Source organism: Arachis duranensis, chromosome 10, assembly GCF_000817695.3.
Source record: "Arachis duranensis cultivar V14167 chromosome 10, aradu.V14167.gnm2.J7QH, whole genome shotgun sequence".
NCBI lineage: Eukaryota > Viridiplantae > Streptophyta > Magnoliopsida > Fabales > Fabaceae > Arachis > Arachis duranensis.
Genome location: NC_029781.3, coordinates 84,958,852 through 84,976,237, shown reverse-complemented (window position 1 = coordinate 84,976,237; position 17,386 = coordinate 84,958,852). Strand labels below are relative to the sequence as shown.

The 17,386-nt window shown below is 28.6% G+C and overlaps 2 protein-coding genes across 3 annotated transcripts; both read left to right on the top strand.

Annotated features, from left to right (window-relative positions):
- The first annotated feature begins 9,471 nt into the window (after nucleotides 1-9,471).
- On the top strand, nucleotides 9,472-10,063 carry LOC107470602 (probable steroid-binding protein 3). The gene has a single exon (XM_016090005.3). It carries the CDS (start codon nucleotides 9,614-9,616, stop codon nucleotides 9,914-9,916), a length of 303 nt encoding a protein of 100 aa, XP_015945491.1. The 5' UTR covers nucleotides 9,472-9,613; the 3' UTR covers nucleotides 9,917-10,063.
- Nucleotides 10,064-11,388: 1,325 nt separating this feature from the next.
- On the top strand, nucleotides 11,389-14,744 carry LOC107470610 (probable folate-biopterin transporter 2). 2 transcript variants are annotated; one of them, XM_016090014.3, is made up of 6 exons: nucleotides 11,389-11,665; nucleotides 12,033-12,538; nucleotides 12,802-13,061; nucleotides 13,166-13,261; nucleotides 13,348-13,518; nucleotides 14,026-14,744. In XM_016090014.3, the coding sequence occupies exons 2-6, from the start codon at nucleotides 12,148-12,150 to the stop codon at nucleotides 14,629-14,631; spliced, it is 1,524 nt and encodes a 507-aa protein (XP_015945500.1). In that variant the 5' UTR covers nucleotides 11,389-11,665; nucleotides 12,033-12,147; the 3' UTR covers nucleotides 14,632-14,744. The 2 variants fall into 2 exon arrangements, with proteins under 2 accessions (XP_015945500.1, XP_052111018.1); XM_052255058.1 differs by lacking the exon at nucleotides 11,389-11,665 and adding an exon at nucleotides 11,731-11,953.
- The last annotated feature ends 2,642 nt before the right edge of the window (nucleotides 14,745-17,386 follow it).

The window sequence follows — 17,386 nt, the reverse complement described above, 5'->3', positions numbered from 1 at the left end:
GATAGTATCTCAGGGATGTTTTGGGACCTTTGCGAATGGTTTTTCGAGTTGCTCGGCCCCACGGTGGGCGCCAAGTGTTCTTGCCTGGTAATTCCGAGGTATAGCTCGTCCTCTGGTGAGATCGGCGGGCTCCTAGAGTGAACCGAGGTATACGTCGGCGACAAATGAACGGCGAGGGTGGGTACCTGCAAAGGCACTCCGACGCTCAAGTTAGTATTAAAGGGATAATAGTTCTTAATCTTGGAAAAATGACGTACCTTCTTTTGGTCTTTTGTCTGCTTTATATTAGCAGGAGAAGTCGGCCGTTATCTTTCAGATGTAACGTCTAGGAGGAGGATAAATGGTAAATCCGACGTTATTGATTTGGGGTCATTTATGATGAAATCGTCGGTTATGATCGGGCCTGACGTGTAACCGAGCTATAATGTGTAACCGATGTTTACTGGTCATATCAATATTAAAAATAAATTAAATAGTATAATTTTTTTTTTTGAAGTTTATCTGTACAAAAACATACAAGTTCAAAGGAAGACTTATCTACTTTGACAATTTATTTATCTCTTAGAAAATGAATTTGGATCTAAATGGTTGAGCTAATTTACTATGTCTACATGACTACATGTCTTTTCATAGGTCTAATTTTTTTTTTTAAAAACAAGTTTAATATGTCATTATTTATTTATCTATACAAAACATAATAAAATTTATATAAAGAAATGAACGAAAATTAGTAGTTGTTTATCGTGGACCCCTAGACATAAGCTTAGTCCACCTTTCACTGACAGACAATAAAATATATGGTATTGGACTGCATGAGCTCGGTCCAATAATGTTAAATCCGGTGTAGGTGGTCTCACTCATGCAGATTGGACCGATCTAGATACCAGTCTCCAAAATTTGTATCCAACCCGATTTGAAAATGCTAAATGTCACCCCTACTTCGGTTATCACCACCCAGTTGATAAACCAATCTAACCATGAAGGATAACTTCCTACCGTGTAAGAGAATAACAATTATGATTTTTAGAAGTTGTGTTTATTTTTAAGCACGGAATAAAATTGAGGGGATAGGGGCGAAAATCATCCCATAAGTTACGTTTGGTTGTAAAAATTAGAATAAAATAAGATATTGAGAATAAAATATAAAAAATAAAAATATAAAAATTAGTATTTTTTAATTTTATTTAATAATATATTAAAATAAATTATAAAAATTTAATTTATTTTTATTTTTTTATTTAAAAAATTTGAAACGAAAAAAATAATTATAAAAAATTAATAAAAATAATAAAAAAATATAAAATAAGTTGTGTTTTTTGTTAGTATTTTCGTGTTTTTCTACTAGGATAGATATAAAATACACTTATTTAATATTTTTGGACATAATGTCTATGTTTATATTTCTCTGTCAAACACGATTGTGTCCTTCGATCTCTATCTCAATATCTTGTCTTTGTAAATAAATGTAGTCTAAAAAATGTCTAAGTCTTGTGTTGTCACTATATAAATTTTCCAACACTCAAGTATTACGTTTTAAACCTATTTAAATCTTTGCTGACTTAAGTATTGAAGTCTCATGTAGGTACTTCTTACTATTGAGGCGAAGATATCGGATAAACTATCATTCCAGCGAACAAGTCGAAATTCTCACTAAAAAATATTTAGACTTTACATCTAAACCCAAATCCACCTAGATTTTAGGTAATACCTCGGAACAATTATTATTGTTATTGTTACGTTACTTATTATTATTATTATTATTATTATTATTATTATTATTATTATTATTTAAATCTTATATGTTATTATTATATTTATTGTAATTATTATTTGTAGTAGTTATTGTTATTTATTTTTTTTCTTCTTTTTTCTTCGTGTTTGCTGAGTTTTCTTCTTCAATACACTGCTGTGTCTCTTTTTGCTATGGCAATTGAAGAAGAAGACCATTATGGTATGCTGCTATACTTTGTGGCGTTCTTCGTATTTGTGACTTCTTCTTCTTCAACACGTCGCTGCGTCCCTTTTCGCGTCCCTTTCCGTCAGACCGCCATGGCATGTTGCTGCTTCTCCTTTTGTCATGGTAGTACCTCGTTGCATTTTCTGTTAGTCACTGCTTCTTCTTCAATACGATGTTGCATTTTTTTCGCATTCCCTCTACCATGGCAGCACCTCGCCACTGCGTCCGCTTCCGCATAGCAAAGAAGATCCTTCTGTTATGGCGAAGAGAAGAAGGAAACTCTATGTCATCATTGGAGCTCACTTTAAATGGTCACATCAGTTTTTTCTTATAATTATGGCGTCATCTTTTGTATAGTTGGATATTTTGTTAAATTTTAAAATTTTTTAAGAGTTATTTTATAAATAACAAAAATTAAATACTATTTTATTAATGTTAAAATTTTTTAAATATTAATTTAATATTTATTTTTTTATAAATTTATTATATTAATATTCAATTAAAATTATGTTATGAATTGTGATGCCACTTAACATGATATATTGACAAAAAAAAAGTGATAGCAGGACGAATTTAATTAAAAAATTTTCTAAAGCTAATTTGAAGAACAACAATTTTGTCGAAACAAATTTTACCATTTATTCATATTAAAATAATTTCAAATGATAAAATTATTTTTTTAATAAAATAAAATAAAGAAGGCCAATTTTTTCATGTCTGAAATTGTTGAAGTTGCTTTTTGTAATAAGTTTTAAATATTAAAAAATTATTTATTTTTATATTTTTTAATTTAAATATTAATTTTTATCTCTTTTTAGTAAATTAGACAAGTGTATATAGGCACCATAGCACACACCAATAAAGAATCTTTATAGTAATACAAATGGGGAGCTCATATGCTGACGTGGCGCTCATACGTTGAGTTCTGAGAGTTTATTTGCTTAAGTTGTTATTTTCAAATTTTAAATTATTTTTTTGGGTTGTACTTATGTTGTTATTTTTTAAATTTTAAATTATTTTATTTGTTTGGGTTGTTTTACTTATGTTGTTATTTTTTAAATTTCAAATTTGATTGAATTTAATTTAAATTTAAATAAAGTCAATCAATTTTAAAAAATTAGTTATGAGTCAACTATAAAAGTATAAGTTATGAGAGATGTAAAGTATCGTAATTTAAAGTACATCAATCCCTTTCTTTACATATATTCAAAATCTCTCTACTTATTCCAATGGCTGGTATTCACAAAATTGCAGACATCAATCTTACAATAAACAATTTGTGTGTACGTATACGAGTGATACGGTTATGGACACTACCAAATTACGGAAATTCTCCATTGCCATACTCAATTGAGATGGTTTGGCTCGATGAAGACGTGAGTTTTCTACTAATATTTTTCTATTTTATTTTAAATTTATATTATTTATATTTTAAATTTATTTGTTTATTCCCATCTAATCGTTCTTTGATTTTTGTTCATCAATTCTACGGAAGAAAAATACACGCTTCAATTAAGAGGGTTTTTGTGTCTCGATTCGTAAATTTGATGGAGAAAGGAATATCTTACCAAATAAGATATTTTGGTGTGGACTCAATAAGGGTTACATCAAGACTATACATCATGAGTAAGTTCTAACCAATATTTATTTCTAAAAATATTAGTGAAGATATTTTTTATGGTAATTTTTATATTATTTATTATTATTATATTATGTACTCCAGAAAAGAAATCTATCGGATAAATGTACACTTGTGCTTAATCTAATTGATAAGACCTTTCTTTTCATCGTTGAAGTTCAAATATCTGAAAATCCACATTTTTCTCTTTCTTATAAAGTTAAGAAGATGACTGATAATGTGGACCTCATAAATAAATTCAAAGAGGCTCACCCTATTCAAACTGTGAGTATAATTATAAGCATACTTTCTATTAAAAATCAGTTTGTTTTTTGCTTTTTTGGTCATTAGTAGTATCTAATTTATAAATAATAATTAATTATAATTTTAGAATGTTAACTACACCAGTGGTTTGTTTCTAATTTCAAAGACATCCTCAATCATTGAATGAGAGAAAGTAGAAGGTGCTAAGGTATTTGTTCAAAAAATAAATTTTTTGTTTGTTTGTTCTCTCAAAATTATATATTAATTTTATTCAAAGAATATTAGTGAGATAAAATCAAAGGTTAAAAAGAAGTCTTTCATTTAACGTGGTATTTTGCACAGAATTTATTGATTGAATTCTCCAACGAAGTTACGGATTAATGGTAAATCCGAAGTGTTGAAAAATGCTATTACACAAACCAAGCGACTATCCTCGGAGTCGGACGATTCAAAGGTGCAAAGAGATACCTCAACTTGTAAGAAGATCAAGATTGAGAATGAAATTTGAGAATTTGAATGCACATGTTTTAGAATCCCTTTTAGAGTATATCTAATAGAATAATACCAAGCATATATTTATTTCGGTGAAAATATTGTCTTTTCTTGAATTGTTATTTTTCTTTTGGTTCTTTTGAATTTTTATGTTTAAAATTTAAAATTTTTTTAAATATAAATTGAAGTTATTTAATTATTACTTATGGTTTTATTTTTAATTCGATTCACACCTTTTATTTTCTATAAACATAATTTTGACGAATCAATTCAATTTTTACAAGAAAATTGCAACGTGCGAATAAAATACGTATAAGTAAAATGCGTACACATTAGTTTGTATTGAACATTGTTTAAGATAAAAAAATATTTTAATATTGTAATATTAACTTCTTAATTGAATTTTTAAATTTAAGTTTATAATAGATTGCAATATTTTGTAATCATAAATTTTTCTGTACTTCATTTTAGTAAAGTTATCTATGTTTTTATTTGTTCATAGATTATTTTTATTTGTTTATTTTATTTATTTATACATTTTTTATATTTAAAAACTCACCGAATCAAGAATTTATTTTTTATATTCAAATCAAATTAAATTTATATTTTAAATCATTTTCTTAGGTTATTTTGTTTAAGTAGTTATTTTTTAAATTTTAAGTTATTTGCTTAAGTTGTTTTACTTAGGTTGTTATTTTTTTAAAGTTAGAGTTTTTTTTGCTGACGTGTCGCTCATACATTAAATTTGAAATTATTTTCTTAGGTGTCGTCATTAAAAATTTTTAAAATTTTATTTATAAATTATAAGTTATTTGCTTAAGTGGTTATTTTTTAAATTTTAAATTATTTGCTTAAGTTGTTTTGTTTAGGTTGTTATTTTTTAAATTTTAAATTATTTTAAGTTGTTAATTTTTAAATTTTTAAATATACTTTTTTAAGTTGTTAGATATTTAGTTTTTAATATTGTTGAGCTAATTTAAAAAATTATTTATAAATTATTTGCTTAAAAAGTTACTTTTAAATTGTTAAATTATAGTTATATTTTATTTTAATTATAATAATATTACCCTTTTATTTAAGAAAAAAATTAATAAATTATTATTTTCAAAAAAATTAAGTTCGCTTAATAATTAATAGCAATAAATAAGTTCACATTTTTATTGTAGTTACCTTATATTCCTTTTTTATTCTCTTGGATTTTCGAAAAAACTATTAGTGTTAAATTACTTAGTTATTAGAGTATAATTTAAATTTATTTATTAGTTAGTTATTAATGTTCTAAAGTTTTAAAATTTAAAATAAAATAAAATAAAATTTGATATCAGCACATCATTATGAAACAATTAAATAAGTATGACATTTGAAAAGATTGTTAATTATTAATATGGAGTTAATTTTTTAATTTTATTTGACATAATAAAATTTAAATTTTAAATTTTACCTATATTTTTCTAAAATTTAAAGAGATTTACCTATGTTTTTACAAAAATTTTCAAGTCTTTAAGTTGTGGTTATCTCCTTCAAAAGATTTTTTTTGTTTTTTTAAAGTTAAAGTCTAATTTTATTTAAAAATATTATTGAGTTAAAATAAAATGTGAGAATAATGTCTTTTATTTAACGTAATGTTTTGTACATAACTTATTACTTGAATTCTTCAATGATTACGGATGATGGTGGATCTAAAATGTTAAAAAATGCTATTACACCAACCAAACGACTATTCTCAGAGTTCGAAGATTCGGAGGCGGAAGGAGATACTTCAACTTGCAAAATGATCAAGATTGAGAATTTGAATGAGCATATTTTAGAATCTCTTTTTAAAATCTATCTAATAGAATAATGCCAAACATATATTTATTTTGGTGAAAATATTATTTGTTCTTAAGTTGTTATTTTTTTGTTTCTTTTTTTTAAATTTTTATGTTTGAAATTTAAAATTTTTTTAATATAAGTTAATGTTATTTGGTTATTATTTGTGATTTTTTTTTAAATTCATACCGTTAATATTTTGTTAATTTCTAATTTAGTATTTGATATCATAAAGTTTTATATTTTTAATATGAAATATTGTTGATATAATTAAGTTAGTTATTAATTTTTAATATGTAATTACTTAAAAAAACCTAATTTTAATTTCTAATTGCTAATTAAAACATTTTGTTTAAACTTTTTAATTTAAAATATCTTTTTTTTAATTCTTAAGTAAACAAATGTCTTTAAAAATATCTTTTTTATTTACATAATTTATAAGTAAATTTGCTAACTACAAAATATTAGATTAAATTGAATGAAATTACTTATTTTTTTAAAATGTGAGGTTATTTATACTATTTTAAAGAAAACTAATATATATTTTTCTATACTTTTTTTTATTGTTCCTAAAAAATTGAACTAATTTAGTAGTTCAAAAAAATTAAAAAAATTTTTGCTGATGTGACGCTAATACAATATTGAGCTTGAAAATTATTTCTTAAGTATCGTTATTAGAAATTTTTAAAATTTTATTTATAAATTATAATTTATTTGCTTAGGTGGTAATCTTTTAAATTTTAAGTTATTTAATTAAGTTGTTTTTCTTAGGTTGTTATTTTCTAAAATTTAAGTTATTTGCTTAGATTGTTAATTTTTAAATTGTAATTAATTGTTTGTTTTTATTGACAAATAATAGGATAGATACCATTTATGATGAAACTAAAATAATTATTTCTAATTTCTATTTTCTAATTTTTTAATTAGATTAAAAGAATTTTATATTTTAAAACAATATTGAATTTCAATTTTTTCATGCCATTATTTTGAAAGGAGCGTAAAATTAATTAATTAATTAATTAATTTAATGATAAGAACCCGAGTGATATATACAAAGGGTTAGGATTCAAGATATAGTTGTTAGGGATGAAATTTGTGCTTTCAAAACAGATAAATGTGTCATTCTAGCTATCCACGTCTTTCACAGGTAGCATGAGACACATGTTTAATAATTATCAAGATACTCTAACAATTTATAAGAAATATATGGATATCTAGATCTCTTCATCACAATAACATGTAACTCGAGTTGGCAAGAAATTGGTAGAGTTAATAATCCAAAAAACTTAAATGTTGAAGACCGATCAGATATATTATGTAGAGTGTTAAAAATTAAGTTTGACATGATAATCTCTGATCTTAAACAAGGGATTTCATTTGAAGTACTAGATACATGTATTGCTCATCATTTAACCTTATTTTTAGAAAAATTTTTCGTTAAATTATTTGCACAGTTATATATTTATCAAAGCATATATATAAATTAGATAGTTTATTTATATCATATTATTTTTTTATCTTTTTATTATAATGATGTACATGGTAGAATTCTAAAAGAGAGGTCCACCATATATATTCATATTCTTTTGTAGGTGAGTGGAGACCACACAATAACAAACACAACTTAAATTAATCGGTTAATATTGTTAGAATTGTCCGATCATGTTTGATACCCAAAATTGTTTAGAGTTGTGTCTACATATATGATTCATGGACTATTTGCTCAAAATCTCCCTGCATGAAAGATAGGTACTATACCAAATATTAGCCTAAAACATTCAATAACACCACAGTTTTAATGATAATAGATACTTATCATATAGAAGATAAGACACAAGAGTAGTTAATGAAAGGAAGGGATTCTATATAAATAATAGGAATGTAATTTCTTACAACGCATATCTGCTAATGTCTTATCAAGCGCATGTTAACATAGAGTACTACAACAAGTCAAATACCATCAAATATTTATTTAAGTACATGAATAAATATTCAGACAAGGTGGCAGTTGAGGTTTCAAAAGAAGCTTTTAGTAGAGAGGATGCTCAAATTAGTATGAGATCAAACAATTTTATGATTGTGGATATTTGTTTGCACGTGAGGCCGTGTGGAGAACTTTGGCTTTAATATTCATCGTAGATGGCCTCCAGTGATAATATTAACCTTTCATTTGTCTGAAAAGCAAAATATCATCTTTAAAAATAATGACAATCTTGAAAAAATCATGAAATAAGAGAAAGAAAAAGGTACAATGTTTTTAGTATGGATGGATGCCAAAAAAGAATTTAAAGCAAGTCAAACTTTAACGTATGTTGAGTTTCCAAATCAATTTGTTTATGATAGAGGAAAAGGGAATGACATTCACGCAAGAGAGGGTATTCTATTATGAGGTTAAACTATTTTCCACCAGGTACATGTGATATCTATTATATAAGAATTTTGTTAACTGTTTAGAAATGTTGCACAACATATGAGTCTATTAGAATAGTTAATAGAATTACATATCCTAACTTTCAAAATACTTTTTATTCATTACAGCTATTATTAATTAATGAGGTTTGGTCATCAATTGAGAAAACTATTTGTGATGTTATTGATATTTAATAATGTTAGCAAACCAAATTGTATTTAGAATGCAATGTGGACATTATTAGCTGACGGAATATTATATAAGAGGAGAAACATATTGAAAAACTTAGATATTTTATTATGTGGTAAATCATTATCATATATAGGACTTTATTTTCCAAAATTAGTATTCATCTATGGACAACTTTATGTTACTTTATCAAGAGTTAAGAGTCGTAATAGTTTGAACATTCTAGTTCTACGCTAAGATAGCAATCCAAAGTCATCAACAACAAATGTCATGTTTAAATAAGTCTTTAATAATATTTAGGTAAAAAAAATAGTATTTTCATTTTAGTAACATGTTATGATTTACATTTTTGTACAAATATTTGTCGTAAATTTAATTAATTTATCTATAATTATACTTTCAGACTTAAAATAAAATGTGTAACATAGAGCACAACATCTTATGACAATTGTTTATCTAATGATGTTAATAAAATATTATATTGTCTATAAACTTTTGTTAGTTTTTGGTATAAAATTTAATACAAAATTAATATACTATCAATATAATTTTATTATGTCAAATTAAAATATAAATCCGTGCATTAGATGAGTTTAACACTAGTATATACCTATTTCCTAAGAAAGTTATTCCCATGTCTGTTGGTGCTGAAAGCCCTGCACCAATTGGGGAGTCGGTGGTTGGACTGTGGAGGTCGATGTGACTTTTGAGATAATGAAATATTAAAAAAAAAAAAAAGATAAGGAGAAAGGAGTTGAAAGTGGAGAGAAAACACAGGAACTATTTTGTTTCACTAATATTCCGTAATCCACTTGCAAGTTGGTGGTGCTGATCGTTTCACCTTCTCTCACAATCAACGCTGCACAAGAAATCAATGGAGCTCACACCGCAGCAGCTAAGCCAATACAACGGTACAGACCCATCCAAGCCCATATACGTCGCCATAAAGGGCCGAGTCTTCGACGTCACCGCCGGAAAGTCCTTCTACGGCCCCGGCGGCCCCTATGCCATGTTCGCCGGCAAAGATGCCAGCAGGGCACTCGCCAAGATGAGCAAGAACGACGAAGACGTCTCCCCTTCCCTCGACGGCCTCTCCGAGAAGGAGATCGGCGTCCTCACCGATTGGGAGAACAAGTTTCAGGCTAAGTATCCCGTCGTGGGCCGTGTTCTTAACTAATTTCATCGCTGTTTTGTTGTCGTTGTTGTCGTGTTTGAAACCCTAATTATGCCGTTTATAATGTTTGTGTTGTTGAGTGCGCTTTGACATGAAAAATTTCCGCTATAATAATAACAATAAAAGCCCTTTCTCTGTGTGTATTGCATATTTGCATGATGTATCTAATGTTAGGTTTTGCAGTTTTTCTTGCCCCTCTGTAGTTTTTTATTCTTTGATTGCAAAATTGGTAGTTTGATTATGGTTTGTTGAATCCATTTGTGCCTTTAATTTTGTCAATTGATTATGTTTCAATGGCTGGTGAAGTATGTAAATTCTGGAAGTGAAAACTGAAATATTGCTAAGATTGGCGTCATTAATTTGATTGCTGTTCGAAAGGGGAAAGTATTAATTATATCAAATGAGAGAGATTAAGACAATCTAATGATCTAGCTTCCGTCCCTTTACTTGTTCTTCAAAAACACATACCAATCTGCCTCTGAAAAACTCGAGTTAGATTCAAATTCAGTACCATTTTGATAAAAATTTAAGTGTGATGTTTAACACTTTAGAACGTATCTGAGACCATTTTGCGGTATAGAAAATAGTGATCCAAAACGCTTCCCAATTGAGGGTATAAGTTAATTGCTCTGCGATCTGCACAGTCATTTTTAAGGTAGAGTCTAAATAAGACATTGGAGAATAAATAGAAAATATCATCCTCCTAGATGATAAGATCATGTTAACAATCTTCACATGATATATCGAGCTAAAGCTCAATGTGTTAGAAGATCAGATCATCACCTAGATCATTTAATAATTTGTGGGTGGAAGCTCAAGTGCAGTTGATTTCATGTGAAGTTGATACCTGAGAGCCGTTAAATAATTTGACTGATTTAATTAAATTTTCATCTAACAGTTTTCAGGTATCAATTTCACGTGAATGGATTTCACGACTTCACCTGAGTTTTTATCTAATTTGTGTTTTTATCTAATTTGTGGTATATGATGGCAAAGATGACCAAACTTTACAGCACTGACACTTCGGCTAGCAGCAATAACTATTAACTAGTGCCATTGATTCATGCAAACAGATTTATTACTCTTTTGCCACGCTTAGGAATTTGTATTGGGTTCTGCTCAACATTGGTACCCCTATAGCTTGCAATATCAGCTTCAGCTTTAAATATATGAATGCATCTGTCAACGGCTAAACTTATATAAAAATGAGAGAACTAATTGCAGAAGAAAATCATTCATTTATACTTGTTCAAAAGAACAAATATTTATTACTACGCGTGGTTAATTAAGCGGAATAAACACCTCAGTTGAATATCAATTTGAAATGCTTATGCAAACTCACATGTATTGTTCATTACTCCTCATTCATCTCTAAATTGCATTGCTTAGAACCTTAGCGTCCTTCAATTTGAAATAAGCATAATCATAAAAACAAAGCTATCCTTTTACATTTAAAAATAATAAAAGCATCATCTGTGCACATGTTGAAGATTTGGATTTGCATGACCGTTAATATCCACGTGTGCATTCGTAAATAGAGAAAAGTAGTTGGTGAGTTAGTGTTATATGACAGGCGTGTACTTTATCGTTGCTTTAATTTTCGCAAACCTCGTTTCGGACACAGTTGCCACCTTCAGCAACAAGATCTTCCTTTCAGACCTTTCTACCTTTTCTACTTATTTTACGTTATTTAATATTTGCGCTACGAAACTTCTTAAGAAGTCTCTAAAATTTTTCCTCCTGCTCATAATTGTAAGAGTAAAAGAAAAACAAATACTCTAATAACAAGAAAAATAGGCTCTCTTTATTTATTTATTTTTCTAGGAAACATCAAAGCACCCTTTTGTTAACTTACTGGGTCGAAATTTAGTTTAATGTGAGAACAAAAAGAATGCCAAATTCAGATCAATTTTATAATAATTTTATATATAAAACATAATTTATAATTTATTTTTCACCTAATAGCTTTGCGACTATCCAGATTCATATGGTCTGAGTCAAAGCGATGCAACTTAGTGATGAAACTCAGTTCCATTCATAGTAATTTTGATTTCTCTATTTTGTTGTTTTTGTTCTTTTCCTTATTCTCATTCTAGATCCTCCACTGCCATACCACCAGGTCCAGGTCAACGCTTCCATATACATAGTGATTGGACATTGAAATCAGAAAAGAAAATAGTGGATGAATCTGGTCTTGTAACATATTAGCCTTTATCATCAAGAGAGTTATAGCTATGCAACAAGAAGAGGAAAATCTGAAGGATCCCTGTGGTGAAGAAAAAGAAGGAGAAGAAGAAGAAGATGAAGAAAGGAAGAAGGGTAGTGTCTGGTGTGGTTGTATCTGCATCCCTGTGCATTGGTTTAAGATGCTATCAAGGGAAATGCATTGGAGCTTTGTATTTGGTGTGATAATAGTTTATGGAGTGAGTCAAGGACTTGGTGGAGGCCTTTCTGGTGTTGGAACAAAGTATTACATGAAAGATGTTCAGAAAGTGCAGCCATCACAAGCACAGGTTTATGCAGGAATCACTTCCATTCCTTGGATTGTTAAGCCTTTGTGGGGTCTTCTTACTGATGTTCTTCCCATTCTCGGATATCGCAGGCGACCTTATTTCATTTTTGCTGGTATGCTTTTTATTAATAGTTAATACATTCTGTATTTTTGTTCAATTCAAATACATTACTTATTGATGAACTTTGTTCCACAGTTTTGAATCTCTCCAGTTTTCTTGGATCTCAGTCAGTTTATAAGTTTCTTATTGGGATGAAATAGTAGAGACAAAGATAAGACAGAAAAATCATGATGCTTGAAGTGGATTCAGATATATCATAGTGCAGATTTCTAAATGATTTTCTTTTGTTTTTTGGCTTGTCTTTCATTGTGACAGGTTTCATAGGAGTGATTAGCATGGTTCTATTATCTTTGCATGAAAACCTGCACATTATGTTGGCCATTTTGGCATTAACTGCTAGTAGTACTGGTGTGGCTATAGCTGATGTTACCATTGATGCTTGTGTGGCACAGAACAGTATCACCCATCCTTCACTGGCCGCCGACATGCAAAGTTTATGCGCCTTCAGTAGTTCTGTAGGAGCATTATTAGGATTCTCCATTGGTGGTATCTTTGTTCATCTCATAGGCCCTATGGTTAGCCTCTTGAAACTTAAAAAGTTTTCATTAATCTTGAGAAGGTTTTCTGGTTTTCAATGCACTTCATTGGTTATATACTAATGAAAAACTGTTTTTCTCAGGGGGTGTTTGGTTTGATGACAATCCCTTCTGGACTTTTAATTTTGCTTGGGTTTATGCTTGATGAGCCTTATATGCCTAACTTTGCCTACAAACAGGTATAATAATTAGCTTGTGTCGTTCATTTAATTTCAATTCAATGATATCCTAGCTAATACAACTATCTATATATAATTGTGTGTAGGTGAACCAAAAGTTTGTTGATGCTAGCAAGTCTATGTGGACAACACTGAAGAAGGATGATGTATGGAAGCCTTGTTTATACATGTATTTATCATATGCTTTGAGTCTGAATATCTTTGAAGGATTGTTCTATTGGTATACAGATCCAAAAGCTGGGCCATCTTTCTCTCAGGTAATTTGGTTAGGAATATTAATGATCGAGTAAACTACTATTTTTATCTACAAATATTAAAAATGTTGACAAATCTATTTATAAAAAAAAAATTGACTTTGTACCTGTGAAGATGTGCTTTGATTGACAAAATTACCTAAATCCTAAAAAAAATCAACTTTGGAGATTGTAATGGTGGTGGTAAAGAGAAGGAGGTGGCAATGGAAGCAGTGGTCGTAGTTGGGGATGAAAAAGAATTTAGGTGGTGGTAACAAAGAGTTGAGAGTGGAGTATGTTAAGTTAGGAAGGATAATTTAGGAACTTCGGATAACTTTTTAGGTTTTAGATAATTTTGTTGGTCGAAATTCATTTTTCATAGGTACAAAGTCAATTTTATTTTTTTATGGGTAAATTTGCCAGCCTTCTAAACATTCGTGGGTGAAAATAGTGGTTTATATGAAATTATACCATATCTAGAAGGTGATGCATATTCTCAATTGCCTTTGAGGCCCTTCTTTCTCTGTGCAGGAGACAGTTGGTTTCATATTCTCAATTGGTTCAGTTGGGGCCCTTTTAGGTGCATTACTATATCAGTATGCATTAAAGGATTATGCATTCAGAGACCTCCTCTTCTGGACTCAGCTAATATATGCATTATCAGGCATGGTAGATTTGATTATGGTGTTGAGATTGAACCTCAAGTTTGGTATACCAGATTACTTGTTTGTAATGATAGTTGATAGTGTTGCTCAAATGACTACTAGACTCAAATGGATGCCCATGCTTGTACTCAGTGCAAAGCTTTGCCCTTCAGGTATTGAAGGCACATTCTTTGCATTATTAATGTCCATTGATAACTTTGGAGTGCTATCTTCTTCATGGGGTGGAGGACTTTTGCTTCACTTGTTTAAGATTACAAGAACAGAGTTTCATAATCTTTGGTTAGCTATTTTGCTGAGGAACATCTTAAGGATCACACCACTTTGCTTGCTTTTTTTGGTGCCTAAAGCTGATCCTAACTCTTCCATTCTTGCAACAAGTGAAAGCTTGGATTCAGAAGTGGTTATTGAAACTTCTGAAATGGAGAATAATATTGAATTGGTTTCACTTGTGAACAATGTTGATGCCATGTAGCAAAGCAATAATAAATCTAAGAAACATTCTTTCAGATTCGCAATCTCCATTACACACAAATGATCAAGCCAATGTTGTAGCAATATTTTTAGAGAAGTGACAAGAAATTGAGAATCCTTCAAGTGAATTTTGTACTTTTCTTTAATTTCTTTTAATTAATGTATCTTTTAATTTTTTCTATTCAATAACTAATGCATTTACATAAAATTGTTGTTTCTAACTTAAGACTTGTTTGAGTGAGTTTTTTTTCTTTTAAATTTAAATTATTTTAAAAAAATAAAATAATTTAATATTTAAATATTTTATGATTCTAACATCAACAAAAATTAGTTATAGTGCACTTATCATTTTTAAAAAAACTATACTTTTTTTTCTTAAGTTTAAAAATAAAAATAGACAACAAATTTTGGTATTAATTTTTTTTAAAATATTGAAGTATCTAAAATATCATGAATTCTATACTCCCATATAAATGTGGGAATAAGATACTTCATCACAAAAAATATTAGATAATTATTTTGGCAGAAGTGTTACACATACAAGTCATTTTGGTTTACAAATCATATAAATTGGGTCAAACCTAACAAAAAGGACGCTCTCACCCATACGATCATGTTAACACGCGCGTTACTCAACAGTTTTCATAGCGCCCACCATTATGAAAGACGTTTCTTCTTCCTCGATCAAAATCACAATCATCGTTTTTTCTTCGCGTTTCTCATCCTTCTCCTCCTCCTCTTCCTTCTTCTTCTGCATCTTCTTTGCGTTTCTCCTCCTTTTTTTCGCGTGTTTCATTTTCATCGTCATTTTTTTATTACTGTTATTGTTGCTGCATTTTTTTCTCCTTCTCTTTCTATTTATTTTGCAACATTATGTATTTTTTTCTTTATTTGATTTTTTTCTCCCAAGAAAAATTATGAGAATATGAAATAAGAAGATAAAGAAGAAGAAGCAGCAAAAAATGAGGAGGATGAAGAGGAAGAGTTTTGAATTATACAGAACTTATCAGCACACATACACCAAAAATTCTTAAACAATACACCCAAATATCTTTGTGTTACACCCAAATTTGTTGCAAATATAGAAAAATGTTTCCTTTAATGCTGTATTTTTTTCTTCTTTTTTTTTCCTTGTTTCTTTCTTTCTTTTAGTTGAATAAATGTAAGTTCATCTTCTTCCAAGTAATTTTGTACCATTATGTGTTTCTTCTTCTTCTTTGTTTGATTTTTTTTTTGTTTTTATTCTTGTTGAAAGAGTAAAACAAGAAGAAACTTGAGAAGATAAAATAAGAAAAAAAGATGAATAAGAAAAAAAAAGATGATGATGATGATGATAAAAAAAGAAGAAGAAGAAGCAGTAGAAGATGAGGAGGATGGAGAATAAGAGTTTTGAATTATTCATAATTTATCAACACACATACACCAAAAATTCTTAAAGAACCCCCAAATACAGAAAAATATTTTCTTTAATGTTGAACTTTTATATTACATTCAATTCAAACCATCAACAATGAACAATAATTTTTACAAACAAAAACAACATTATTCACCTACAGAATCATAAACTACTAACAAAAATATTAACTAGAATCGAACCACACCTCAACCACTTGATTGGATTCAAAATAATCAGTTTCGTTCTGCTTCAATTGACAATCTAAACTTGAATTATTCAATATTTTCAACATCGAGATAACTGATAATAGAGGAGAAGGAGGAAAAAGAAGGAGGAAAAGAAATTCTAATGAAAAAAAAAGGAGGAAGAAGAGGAGGAGGAGGTGGTGGTGTTGGTGAGAGAGTAAAACAAGAATAAACTTGAGAAAGTAAAACAAAAAGAAAAAGATGAATAAGAAAAAAAGAAGAAGAAAATGGTGATGATGATAAAAAAATAAGAAGCAGCAAAAGATGAGGAGGAAGAAGAAGAGAAAAAGTTTTAAATTATACAGAACTTATTAGTACACATACATTGGAAATTTTTAAATAATACACCCAAATATCTTCATGTAACATCCAAATTTACTACAAATACAGAAAAATATTTTCTCTAATACTACATTTTTTTCTTCTTCTTGTTTTTCTTATTTCTTTCTTTCTTTTAGTTGAATAAATATAAGTTCATACTCTTCTAAGTAATTTTGTACCATTATGTGTTTCTTTTTTTTCTTTATTTGATTTTTTTTATTTTATTCTTGTTAAAATTAAAGAGTAAAATAAGAAGAAACTTGAGAAGATAAAATAAGAAAAAAAAGATGAATAAGAATAAAAAAGAAGAAGAAGATGATTATAATGATGATGGTGATGATGAAAAAGAAGAAGAAGAAGCAGTACAAGATGAGGAGAATGGAGAAGAAGAATTTTGAATTATGCAGAATTTACCAGCATACATACACTGAAAATTATTAAAGAATACACTAAAATCTCTTTGTGTTACACGTAAATTTGCTGCAAATACAGAAAAATATTTTCTTTAATGTAGAACTTTTACATTACATTCAATTCAAACCATCAACGATGAAACATTATTCACCTACAGAATCATAAACTACTAACGAAAAAATTAACTTGAATCGAACCACACGTCAGCTACTTGATTGGATTCAAAACAATAATTAATTTCGTTTTGGTTCAATTGACAATCTGAACTTGAATTATCCATTATCTTCAATAACGAGATAACTGATGATGGAGGAGAAAAAGGAAAAGGAAGAAGGAGAAGAAATTCTAATGGAAAAAGAAGGAGGAGGAGGAGGAGGAGG

What these genes read in the sequence shown, in the direction of transcription:
- LOC107470602 (XM_016090005.3), top strand. Translation starts at nt 9,614, where the DNA reads ATGGAGCTCACACCGCAGCAGCTAAGCCAATACAACGGTACAGACCCA.
- LOC107470610 (XM_016090014.3), top strand. Translation starts at nt 12,148, where the DNA reads ATGCAACAAGAAGAGGAAAATCTGAAGGATCCCTGTGGTGAAGAAAAA. An exon ending in TTCATCTCATAGGCCCTATG is followed by an intron (nt 13,062 to 13,165) that starts GTTAGCCTCTTG and finishes TGTTTTTCTCAG; the next exon opens with GGGGTGTTTGGTTTGATGAC. An exon ending in CTGGGCCATCTTTCTCTCAG is followed by an intron (nt 13,519 to 14,025) that starts GTAATTTGGTTA and finishes TTCTCTGTGCAG; the next exon opens with GAGACAGTTGGTTTCATATT.